This window comes from Copidosoma floridanum, unplaced genomic scaffold (assembly GCF_036245765.1).
Source record: "Copidosoma floridanum isolate Cflo_tuat_1 unplaced genomic scaffold, Cflo_Japanese_pri ptg000004l, whole genome shotgun sequence".
Lineage (NCBI taxonomy): Eukaryota > Metazoa > Arthropoda > Insecta > Hymenoptera > Encyrtidae > Copidosoma > Copidosoma floridanum.
Window position 1 is genome coordinate 33392088 of NW_028321881.1, and position 13551 is coordinate 33405638.

Sequence of the window (13551 nt, forward strand, 5' to 3'; positions counted from 1 at the left end):
TTTCTGGACGTGCTTACAGATGCTGTCTTCCACTTTCACAGAGATATAGTCCTTCATGTCTGGTTTAGAATGACTTATATTATCACTGTTATAAAAATCTTGGACTAAAAAAACGGTATCATCCGCAAGAACTTAACTTTTTTTCACAGATTTTGGAAGTAATGCCTTATTAACAAATAACTTTTTTGATAATATAGTTGTGTGATTATACCAACCAAATACTTTTCCTAAATCTTTGATTGACTAAAATTGTGGAGCTATAGTAATAAGTAAAATTCTTTCCCTACTTAACGTTAATTCTAAAAATTTTTTCATGTTATAAAGGATATATATATATGAAAGTCGAATCGATCATGATGTACCTCATCGAAATTATTATCAGCGGGGGGGGGGCGATATCATTTGTTAATTTACGTTTGTACATTTAAGATCTACAAACAGAATAAATCTTTGCTAATTCTAGGATTAAAAAATCCTCAGCTCTTTCAGTCGATGGAAATTAAACCAACTGTTTTGTGTGTTTCCTTAAGTTAAGAGGATAAATGCACTGTGTATTGAAAACTGAATTTATCATAATAGATTAAATTTAAACAACCAAACCAACTTACAAAATAAATAAGTTACTTTTTATTACAAAACCAATTTTTGAACCTTAAGTTATACTTGCTAAATTTTTTAAAAATTCAATAAACGTTATAAAGAGTAGCCATTACACAAAATACATTATTTGAAAATATAAAACTAAGAATTACATACATAAGTTTATTTATATAAGTTTATTTCGTTAATCTTCTAGGGCAAATGAAAACACTTAGTTTAAGCGACGTTTCGTCGACTGGTGTGCCGACCTCTTCAGGCTTTATTAACAATAATAAATTATTACAATGACTATTATAGACAACAGATACATATAATGTAGAACTGACAAATAAATAACCTTAATTTAAACCATGAAAGACAATTTATTTAACGTATCGAGCAAATGGCTCACACGCAAGTCAAACTGGCAAAGGCTCCAACACCGCAATATACCCCGCTTTTATAACAAACACACACACACCCAAACCCACACAAGTTTCGCAGTGCGATGACCCGAGCCCTCAGTTCACATATCACATTATCAGTATACAATTCTAAGAACGTACATAGTCTTTAAAAACGTACAGAATTAAAGAAACTTCGATAAGTGTGACTTAAATTATAAACATCTTCTTTCTTATTTATATTATAAATGTTGGAGGTAATGTGTAACATTTCAGAAATCAAACGTTTACCATAATTCGGCTCTTTGTCTAATATTTTTATATTGTCCCACTCAAAATTATGGTTATTAGAAATTTGGTGTAAAGTAACTACCGATTCCGGTTTGTAGTTGTTTTGGTGTTCTCGTTTTCTCTCTTTTAAAGCTCTCTTCATTTCACCTGTGTATTTTGCTGAACAGTCACTGCATAGGATTTCATATGCGACATCAGCATTATTCAAAGTATGAGTAGTATCTTTTCCCAACTGTATAATATGATGAAATTTTTTTGGATTATTCTTTATTTCTTCGTATGTGTCAGTGTCAGCCAGAAACATCATCATCTTGTCGATGTAACAAAGAAAATTCCAGAGCAATTACCTTTAAATAAAACCATTATAAGCTTACCATTTTTTCCAAATAATTTTGATAAGATACAACGTTTTTTGAAAAAATTTAATATACTAGTAATTCCGAGAATAAACAAAAAATTTAATCATATTGTACAGTTGGGAAAAGATACTACTGATACTTTGAATAATACTGATGTCGTATATGAAATCCTATTCAGTGACTGTTCAGCAAAATATACAGGTGAAATGAAGAGAGCTTTGAAAGAGAGAAAACGAGAACACCAAAACAACTACAAACCGGAATCGGTAGTTACTTTACACCAAATTTCTAATAACCATAATTTTGAGTGGGACAATATAAAAATATTAGACAAAGAGCCGAATTATGGTAAACGTTTGATTTCTGAAATGTTACACATTACCTCCAACATTTATAATATAAATAAGAAAGAAGATGTTTATAATTTAAATCGCACTTATCGAAGTTTCTTTAATTCTGTACGTTTTTAAAGACTATGTACGTTCTTAGAATTGTATACTGATAATGTGATATGTGAACTGAGGGCTCGGGTCATTGCACTGCGAAACTTGTGTGTGTGTTTGTTATAAAAGCGGGGTACATTGCGGTGTTGGAGCCTTTGCCAGTTTGACTTGCGTGTGAATTATTTGCTCGATACGTTAAATAAATTATCTTTCACGGTTTAAATTAAGGTTATTTATTTGTCAGTTCTACATTATATGTATCTGTTGTCTATAATAGTCATTGTAATAATTTATTATTGTTAATAAAGCCTGAAGAGGTCAGCACACTAGTCGACGAAACGTCGCTCAAACTAAGTGTCTTCATTTGCCCCAGAAGATCAACAAAATAAACTTATATATATAATATGGAGGGCGAGAAAGACTCAAGTACTAAGAATTACAGATTGCCGCTATCGTTATCATAATTAATAAAATAATAAGAAATATTATGGCTGTAATTAGGCTCAGAGGAAGAGAACCGAAAATCTTGGCATTAACTTTTTTTAATAATATGACTAAATAATGATTGTGAAAAATGATATAGTATTCATATCAACTAATAATATTATGCTCAAGGAACCATTCTTCTTGCTTTGGTGAGTCATACATTGACATTTATAGCAAGCAGGCCGCGCTGAGGGACAGTTCGTTGTGGTGGCACGAGAGCTTAGACTTTCGCGTTAGATTTCTGAAATTGTATAGTAGTGGATACTGTAAAAATAACCACACCAACGCCAAATAACTTTTTTTTTTATTTTCAATTTAAAAAAAAATTTAAGGCACTTTTTTAAAGATATGACATGTCTTTCACTTTCTTGAGGTCATGTTAAATTTTTTTTTGTAATCTTAATAATTTCATTAAAAAGCTGAGGTTGGAAATTCTTATTTGGATTAATCTCACTCCTAAATTCAATACTGTAATCAAACGATAAAATATGATCTCGAACAGCATCTGTGCAATTTGACGTGAAACGCCTCATATACATGTATGTAATAGCTTATTTTTTAAATCTTATGTCTTTCCGGGATTGGCAAACTAATTAAATTTGATAATAGAATAGTATGTATACATTTATTTGTGTGAAAAGGTGTCGGGGTCCGTAATAGTTAGTAAGGTGTCGGTAAAATTCCACAAAATTACGGGTAATATAAATAGGGGTAAACAAAAATTCTGCTAAGTGTGATGTGGGTATGTGGGCCATAAAAGGTAGTGGAGGACTGTGAAGGGTTGGCGGTTATCTAGACAAGAAGTGAGCAAAGTTCAAATAAGAGAGAGAACGACAGAATTTTACCTTATTTTGTAGGGGGTCTGTTGGAGTTTGTAAGAAGCCGTGGTTTGTGTGAAATGCCCTATATAAGAAACTATATTCTATAATATAGTTGTTTAGGTAGCCCATAATATATATAAGTGGGGCTTCGCGCCCTGCTCACTTCGCGCACTAACCCTATGAGCATTATATTAACTTAATATCTACGAAATAATGGACTTGTGAGATAAACAATCAAATATAAAAAACATCGTAGTTAAAATGTGTTTTTGCGAAAACGTCAGAAAAAGTTAACTGTTACAAATATATAAACTTATACAAAGTCTACCCGACATTTTAATTACGTGATTTTTTTTTATAATAATTTTTCTTTTTGTAACTCTGTATATTTTTGTTACTAGGTATCTTCTACTTCTCTTGATGCTGTTTTTCATCTCTGAATGAACTTAAAATATACATAAAACATATCGTTTTGTATAAAATGTATTATAATGTGGTCAGTACAACATATACTTGAAATTAAAGTATTTAGAGATAAAAATTATATTATAAAATTTTTTTTTGTGATAGGAAAATGAATATTTGTTCATGAAAATATAGATCAAAATATTAATATCAATGTTTGTTGTATAGTGCGCAGCACGTATAAGGTCTACCTAGTCCATTGTTTTTGTTAACACTATATTTTTCTAGAGACAACTAAATTGTCTTGAGGTGCTATGCTTGTAACTCTTAGTACCTGTTAGTTATCGGTGCTTCTGCCTTTTGGACTTAATTCTGGTGCTTTAACTACACAGAGTGTACTCCTTACCTCAATATGCCTTTTGTGCTGGTTCTTGCCACATGAGCCTCGACGATTATGGCTACTGTAATAAATCGGTCACCACTGGTTCCCGCTGTTAAAACTGTAGCAAGGCTTACCTTGTTTCCAAGTTCCGCGAGTGTAGCGCTGTTGCTGATACATACTTGCCCTCTGACGGATCACGTTAAGTCTCACATCAGTTGAAGAGACAGCATCCTGATACTCAGAGCTCCTTGACTACTGTCAATGATTTATTTGTTTCTGCTAACATGTTGTATCAAATGAATGCTGTAGAAGGCACGCTGCTGGACGATATAAAGAGCCTAATAAAATCTTTACTCCTTAAAATCACTTCGCTGGAAAACGAGGTTTATACTAGTAAAACTTCCATTAAGACTCAAGTTGATAAAGTGAATGAAAACATAAAAACTTCAGTGACTTTATCAGTCTCTGTCTTAAATATGGATAAAAGGCTGGAGACCTTAGAAAAATCTTCTCCTGCTACTCACAGTTTCAAAGATGTTCAAGCAGTTAAGAGCCTCTTTTTCCTTTCCAATGAGGCAACTTTGGACAACTTTGCAACAGAGATGGAGGACAAACTTAACAGATCTTTATATTCCATTCTGTATAATGTCTCCAAACTTCAAACGAGTTCTAGTTAAGGTGCAGGGACAAGTAATCTTCACTAAAACTTAGATAATACTACATACTTTTGACTCCAAACTGCCTCTACCCCACTACAATATTTACAGACAAGACGGGTATGTAGTTGAAGAAATTCGTAGACGTGTTGGCGGTGTCTTAGTGGCAATAGACAAAAATATACCATCTAATTGAATTCTGTTAGAAATAAACTTTGAGTTCGTATTCGTACGTGTATGGGGTGCTGCGTTGGACTATATTTTGATAGTGATCTATATTACTCCAAAATCTGCTCCAGCAGCCTATTTTTAATCTCCATGACCATGTTGAGTCCGATTGACGATGACGATTATTCCACCTGACCAGCGTCACTCACCCAGCACATTCTACATCCACTTAGCTTGCAATACTTCTTTAACTAACTAAACTACTAACTACAGGGACTTTAACAACTGTGATTACCAAACCATTTGTGTGAAACTTGATGAGGTGATTTGGCCATTTCGTTCTGTTTATCGTGTCACACATTTTAGGTCGCCCGCATGGTTTACGCAGAAACTGCTTGACCTAACTCATCAGAAAAAACGTGCTCATCAGGTTTGGAAGTATACCAATGTATTGACAGACTTTATTATAATTAAAAGACTTAGAGCTGAATACTTAGGCTTTCTTGACCATTATATGAAGAATTCATATTGAAATCAAAATTGGGCCGAGGATCTGATACTCAGCAATTTTGGAAGTTCATCAAAGATCGCTCTAAACACATTCAGTTTCTAAATACGCTAAGTCTTAACGTAGTCCGTGCTTCTACTCCTATCAATAATTACAACTCACTTGCTAAATATTTTTAGAACGAAGTTCTTTATGTCGCGTACTGGAGGGGCTAGAATTTTACAACGGACAGATTTGATGAAACAGAAGTGGCTTACCGGAAGTCTCTTCCTCCTAAGTTTCCCCCTTTACCCCATCCCTCTCACCGTCAGTCCCCTACACACTTTTCCTCACACCACCCTAAATCTTCCAACCGTCCCCCACTACTCTCCTGAACACCTTTGCCCACCATTTCCCTTCACACTCCTAAGTAATTAATATTTACACGAATTTTAATTTTATTTTCCCACTGTAATTTTTATTTGACTTTGAATTTTTTTCTTTTACAATTCAAAAAAAAAGAAAAAAAACAACACTTTCCAATAAAGAGATTTAAACCCTCGACCTTCCGCATGTGAGACTAGCACTTTACCCACTCTGCTACGAGCGCTGCCGATTATAAAAACTCAGTTTCTTGTACTTATCGTGTGGTGCGTAACTATAATATTTCATTTTCATATGCATTCACTGATAATACATTCAACTAATGATAAATTGTTTATTTAATTATTTTTTACGTCGCGCGCTTGGGGGCTTATTTTAAAAACGACAGATTTCCATAAAACGGAAGTCGCTTACTAGAAGTCTCTTGCTGCTGAAAAGAAAAATTTTTATTTAATAATAAATTAAAAGAAAACAAAAAATTAAATTAGCATAAATATGATTATACAGATTAAATCAAATAAGGCGCGTTATTACGCATTAAATATTAGTATTTTATGCATTTGATGCATAAAGTACTAACCGATTTTTTTTAAAGCTAATGTTTTTTTGGCATTAAAATAATGCTAATAATTACTGTTATGAATACATTATTTAGTAAATAAATAAATTATTAAAATAAACATATATAATAGAGTTGAAAAACGTATCAATGGTTTTTAAAGCCGCTTATTTCGAATTCAACAAACAAATTATGTTACAATGTCACATAATTATATAAACGTAGTAAACTATTAAATCAATAATAAATAAATTATGTAACATCATTATATATGTATATTTCGAGGTCCATATCAATTTAGTGGTTTTTAAGGGCGCTTATTTTAAATTTAATTAACAAATAATAGCAAAATGTCATTAAGTAATAATATAAAAATAAAAAAAAAATTGTATTAATGAGCTATACAATTGCAAAAAATAAGTAAGAAAAAAGAAATTAATGAAATGAAATATGGAAATAAAATGAAATGAAATTACAAAAGACATGAATAAATACAACGAAATGAAAAAAATATGAAATAAAAAAGGGAATGAAAAAAAAAGGTTAAATAGACACATAAAAAAAGAAATTAAATAAAAGAAATACAAAAAAACAAAAACAAAAAAGTAATAAAATGAAATATAAAAAAATAATGAAATGAAATATGAGAAAAAAAAAACAAGAAAAAAAAAAATAAAACATGAAATGAAAAAAAAAGAAAATTAAAAAAAAAACATAAAAAAATAAAATATGAAAAAATAAAATAAAATATAAAAAAAATTGAACAAGAAATAAAAAAAAATAATAATAAAAAAAAGTAAAATAAAACAAGAAATTAAAAAAAAAAAACAAATGAAAAAAAAATAAAGGAAAATAAAACAACAAACCAGGGGGTATAAATGGGTCATGGGACCCAGGGTAAGAACGAAGTTCTTTAAACATGAGATGCGTATGGACACAAATTCTCAGGTAACAAGGGGGTCGCTAGACCTGTAGGAAGAACGAAGCTCTGGAAACGTTAGTACTGCGTTCATGTAGTTTACTAAAACAAAAACTTGAAAAACGAATTAAAAAAAAAAAAAAACAATTGGTTAGTACTCACGATGGTTAAACTTCGTGAGTACTGTATCTATGCACGACGTTGTCACGAAGTTTAACAATCGTAAGTACTAAACTATTGTTTTTTTTTTTTTTTCGTTTTTCAAGTTTTTGTTTTAGTAAACTTCACGAATGCAGTACTAACGTTTATAGAGCTTCGTTCTTTCTACGGGTCTAGCGACCCCCTTGTTACCTGAGAATTTGTGTCTATACTCATCTCATGTTTAGAGAACTTCGTTCTAACCCTGGGTCCCATGACTCATTTATATTCCCTGGTTTTTTGTTTTAATTTCCTTTCTATTTTTTTAATTTTTTTTTTTTTTTAATTCTTGTTTTATTTTTTTTTTTCATAATTTATTATTTTTTTTTATTTCTTGTTTTATTTTTCTTAATACTTCTTTTCATTTTTTCATTTTTTCTGAGTTTATAAGCAACCTTTATCTATTCTTTTTGTTACCGTGAGTGCTCCAAAGACATTGACCATACTTTCACCCCTTCAAATATTCTTGTTGCTATCTTACAATTGAAAAATTCAAACCAATCAGACTCAGGCCTAATTCCATCCTCTATCATAATTAGTGGTTCTTTAAGTATCTGTCGCCCACTTACATTTTTTTCTCTAAATTTCTGGCTGAAGGCGTCTCTCCAAGTGCTTGGAAACCGATAAGTATATTTTCCATCTACAAATCCGAAAACTTATAACTGGCTAATAACTATAGACCTATCGTTCTGCCGAGTTCCATATCAAATCTGCTTGATCATTTAGTACACAAAAGATCTGCTCTTCTTTTACCATGTATCTTATAACAACAGCACGGATTGGCTGAGGGTCGCTTCGCCGTTACAAACCTATTAACGCTTAGCCATTTTGTCTCATCTGCATTTGATTCAGATGCACAGGTTGAAATAATTTTCCGGAACGTGGTTAAAGCTTTTGATAGGGTTTCCCATGACATACTTCTTACTTAGGCTTACTCTATTAGTGTCGGTGATACTCCTTGATGGCTGGCGTCATTTCTTACAGCCAGAACGTTGAGAGTTGGCCTTTTTGGTGCCTTATCGGATGAGTGTATTATGCCACCTTTTGGGTATCACAGGGCTTGTGTATTGGTCCGCTATTATTTTTATTGGTCATGAACAGCCTTGTTTGAGCACTCTTCACTGAATTATCTTGCCTAATCTACACAGATGGCATGAAAATTTTTGATCGTATTTCTTCACATTCAGATTCTCTACTTCTGCAGTCCAATCTCTTAAATGCAGCTTTGTGGCGCTTCAGCAGCTGATTCTTAGTTCATAAAGATAAGTGCAAGGTTTTTTAAGTTAATAAAAGCCAAATCACATCACACTATAATTACTCAATTAACGACAACGAATTAAAACGGGTCAATTAACTAACTGATCCGTGTCCTATTACTCTCCCGCTTTTCTATTACACCCCGTTGATGTTGAGCTTACAGTATTTATTTAATTATTTTTTAGCTTACATCTATTTACTAGTTAGTTAGCTTACGTATTCAACAAAAACTTCGCTATTATTTAACAGTTGCCTCATCTTTTTTATTTTCATAAAACTTTTACTACAAATCTTTTATACACGTTTATACAGTCAATTATTTAATTTTGCTACACAGAAATAGTTTTTGTCACAGAAAATAAAATCATAAAATTTTTATTATTGTATAGTTTGCGTTTAAAAATTGACTACAATTTTTATAATTATAAAATTTCAAATGCGAAATTAGAGGCTGTTATATTTTTTAATTTTATCACATTAATTTTTTACTAAATATCAACGTTTTCAAGATAAAGGTCAAAAATATAACTAACGTAAAAAATTTTATAACGTGGGTATTTCCTATTCTTTTTTTCATGTATAAAAGTTTAAAATACAGCGTTGTAATAAATAAGTCATTTATTTTTGTGTTTTCACTTTTCGAAAGTGTAACTTTTAAGGTGCATTTCACATATTTCAAAACTAAATTCCTTAAAGAAAAGACGAAAAATTATAAGGAATACACTTGGACAAAAAAGCATGAATCAATTGACCATCAAAAATTCTTTTCTATACAAAATTTTTAATGTTCGATTGATTATCTGGATTATTTAGTATTCATAAATATATTTTCAGAATTTTTTAATCTTGATACCAATACGTACAGCTGACCATGAGAAGACAAAGGTCTGTTGTAGTAAAATCCTAATTTATCAAATCTTTGACCTTGTGATTTATTAATTGTCATGGAAAAAGCTAGAAGTAATAAAAAGTGTTTTTTGTATAAAATTAACGGTAAAGGTAAATTATTACTGATGTTTAAAGTAATTCATGGTTAATAACTGTCATTTGGAATGTTTGGATGTCATCAATTTATAGAAAGACACTATGATAGAAGCTAGTCATATAAATAACATATTGAGGTTTTAAAGTGAGGTGTTGCAATGCACAAAGTAATTTTGAAGAAAGTGTATTTATTCGATTTAACTTAAAGCTGTTTCTATGTTTAACCAAGCCTCTATTCATGTCTTGTTAAGATCTCTATTCAAACAGTTTTTAGGATAAATTTAGTGGAACTAGTGTAGTACACCGTAGCTACCTTATATATAATTTGTTTACGTCTAGTACTTCCTAAAATGAGTAATATTCGGTTTAATGCACTTCTTGAAAACAAATATAAAGAAATGATATTTCCCTAAAAAAATTATGATATTCTTGGCTATCAACATCTGGAAACGGTCAAACATTGTTTCGTTTTTCGACGCAGCTTTCATTTTGTATGACACTCGTAAATTAACCAAATAAAACTAAGTAATATCGACTTTTGACTAGAACTAAATTGAAACCAAACATTAAATACATTCGGGCCTTTCCATGACATAAGTATATGAGAACGTTAAAATATTATTTTTATCTATTAAATATGAAGTTTGCGTAAAGTATCAGTAATCAATGGCCAATATTACTTAGTTTGATTTTGTTAATGACCTAGAGTGTCATACAAAAAGTAAACTGTGCCGATAAAATAAAACAAAGCTTGACCACTCATAGATTTATATTTCAGAACTTAAAAAGGCTAACGGTTTATCAAATAGAATACACTATATAACCACTTTATGAGGGTCGACAAAATTTCTTTAAAAAACATCCAATAAACTCATCAAACTTACCTCTGTTTTAATTTTTGTTTAAAGGTCAGTTTTATAAAGTTAGATTGCATTTTAAGGAGAAAATTGTAGCAGACAAATTGAAAACTTACACTTTTGATAAACACTCTTACATCATACTGTTCCGGTGCAAGCCAATATTCGAGCTTCACCCAGATGCGTAATTGCCCCTCCTCTCATCGCTTTGAGAATGAGCTAGCCTCCGAAATCCTCCGTTTTTTCCATTTTCCTCCCTCTCTTAAGCTCCTGTTGTCTTCTAAGAGAACGGTCCTAACTGACTGATCCCATAGCTAACTAAATCCTGCTAAACAATCCTCTTAACCTGTTTCAACCAATTACACAACGAATAAAATATCTGCAGTCCCATGATCAATAATTTTAGAGCAAAGGCTTAAATGCTGATGGAGAAGCGTCCTATTTAGTGGCCGTGAGCTGACTAACTTTGCTGCACAGAGCAATCTTCATGTAAGTCACCTTGTGCAAAAGTTTGAAAATATTTCGTATGAATGATAGTACATAAGTATGGTACATTCAATCTTTATACATAACAATATTTAGAAACATAAATATAAATAGATCAAAGTCTCTAGAGCATTGATTTTGATTCCAGTATAAGTCTATGGCAAATAAAAAAGTATATAATAAATATAATAAAAATTCCACATCATTTAGAAAATACTCACTTTGCACTGAAGAATTAGATTAAAACTTTCAATTTTTTTCATTTAAAAAGAAAAACTATGATACTCATGCGATAAAAAAATTTTTTGTAATCATCTAAAGAAGATAGTAACATTTATGCTCAATGAAATTTTTATAGCCTCAATGATTCAAAAATTTCGAATCATGACGGAAGAGGAAGCCAAAGCCGCTCTTGCAGAACGTAGAAGATTAGCACGTGAACAGGCTGAGCGAGAAGCTGAAGTTGAAAGGCAACGATTGGTGCGTAATTCAAATTTTAACTTAACGATTATTTTTATAAGTTAAATATGAGTTTATAGAAAAGAAAAAAATCAAATCTAAGAAAAACTAGAGCAAACAATTTTTTTTTAGTACTAGTGACTCCTTTCTAGCTAGCTAATTTATTGAAATATGTGGTTATACTGACATTTAATTTGCAGGAAAAACTAGCTTTTTTAGAGGCTGAAAGATTTCGTGCCGAAGAAGAAGAACAGCGCCGGCTTGAGGAGGAAACGCTGCGACTGGTGCAAGAGGCTCGTGAAGCAGAGGAGCAAAGACTGAAGCAGGCGATTGAAGAGGCAAGGCGCCGTGAGGAGGAGGATAAGAAGCGTCGTGAAGAAGAAGCACGGCAAAAAGCTGAGAAAGAAGAGGCTGAGCGCAAGGCAAAGATAGAAGCTGAAAAGTACGTTAGTGGTACTAATATATTTCTAACCTTTCAAACGATTCTACCTTTTCAGTATTATCATTTGGCTTTCCTCTGTTTCCTTCTTAATCATACAATTTAAGTCTGCTATGAATTAATGATCTTATAATTAGTGATAAGCAGAAAATCAGTGTGGTTGTTAATTGGTCGATGGTAATGTACCATTATGTGACAGACTATGTGCTGTGGGCATTGCTTTTTTGTTTGTCTCATACTGTTACAAACAATATTTTTTTTTGAAACAACTTAGATACTACAATTTTATATCGGTTTAAATTTGTTTGATATTCAGAGTATGGAGTCTTTAACTTCTCACGCTTAAAAAAGTCTGCAAAACCAAAAAATATAACTATTATTAAGCGTAATCGAGCCTTAAGTCGATTTTATTTTTTCTACGGAAGGAAAAGCAAGACTCACCATATAAGTGCCATCGAACCGGGTCGATAAAAGAGTCCTCCAGACCTGGTCATAGCTCTGGTGACGATATGCGATAGTGCTCATGTGATAAAGACTGTGATGAGAACTACTACTTAGACTCGTATTTAGTACCAACGTTTTTTGATTGATACAAGCTGTTATAAAATGCTCATCTTTGTTTATAAGATGGAAGTGTTACAAGTTTGCACACTATTTTCGTATTAAACTGCAATACGAGAAATCTTTTGCTTTTTATAACCTGTGGGTTGCAAACATGAGATATTGACCAGTTGGAAAAGATTGAAAGTTGCAGTTGAAGTAAAAATTTGAATTATTTCCCGGTACACCTGAATCAGCTAGTTAACGAGCGTTCGTACCGGGAAGGGTCTTATGAAGCTAATTTTACACGCGTGTTTTTAATTTAGCAAACGTTAGTCATGAAATTGGTTCTACAGCGTCATAGAATTAAGTACCATAGTATTAAAATAAATTTGAGAAAATGTTACTAACATACTGGAATATGCAAACAAAAATAAAGAAGTAAATTAGGGAGAGATACAGAGCATAATTAGAATAAAATAACTATAGTACTTCTTGATCTTATAAATTAATAAGCCTACACTGAGAAAGAAGTGGGAGAGCAGAACTCTTTCGAAGGAGCTCTGCTTTACCAAACAGTAGGGCTTCTTATCTCCGCTCGAGTGGGGCAGCTGCTGTCCCACAGCAAGAGACTGAAGCCTCCCTTGCGGTGCATACACAATCTCACTTGACGAGACTGCAACTGTCTCCTATATGGCTATTTCACTGACGGTGCAATTTTTTCCACCCAGTGGGACGCCACAGCTCCCACTCATGCAGGATACAAGCGATCCTTCGAGTGTGGAATACCTGTTGTACCGTAAGTGGCGCTACATACGCTCTAAAACTATGAGAGCATAACCTCACCACCGCTGGTACATCACCGCTCCCACTTCTTTGTCAGTGTGCTTCCAAAAAATATTTCACACAACAATTTTTACGTCCCAAATAATAAGACCTCAAAAGCGTTATATTTAGTTAAGAGTCAGAATATCATTTAATTTTTGTG

The 13551-nt window shown here is 32.1% G+C and overlaps 1 protein-coding gene across 2 annotated transcripts in view; it reads left to right on the forward strand.

The window, feature by feature from the left end:
• LOC106640139 (uncharacterized) overlaps nucleotides 1-13551 on the forward strand; it is a 520358-nt gene that overhangs the window by 446923 nt on the left and 59884 nt on the right. For both annotated transcript variants that reach the window (XM_089595683.1, XM_089595692.1), the window contains exons 8-9: nucleotides 11484-11605; nucleotides 11785-12026. In XM_089595683.1, the coding sequence (XP_089451809.1) occupies nucleotides 11484-11605; nucleotides 11785-12026 (364 nt within the window). The remainder of the gene's footprint in view (nucleotides 1-11483; nucleotides 11606-11784; nucleotides 12027-13551) is intronic.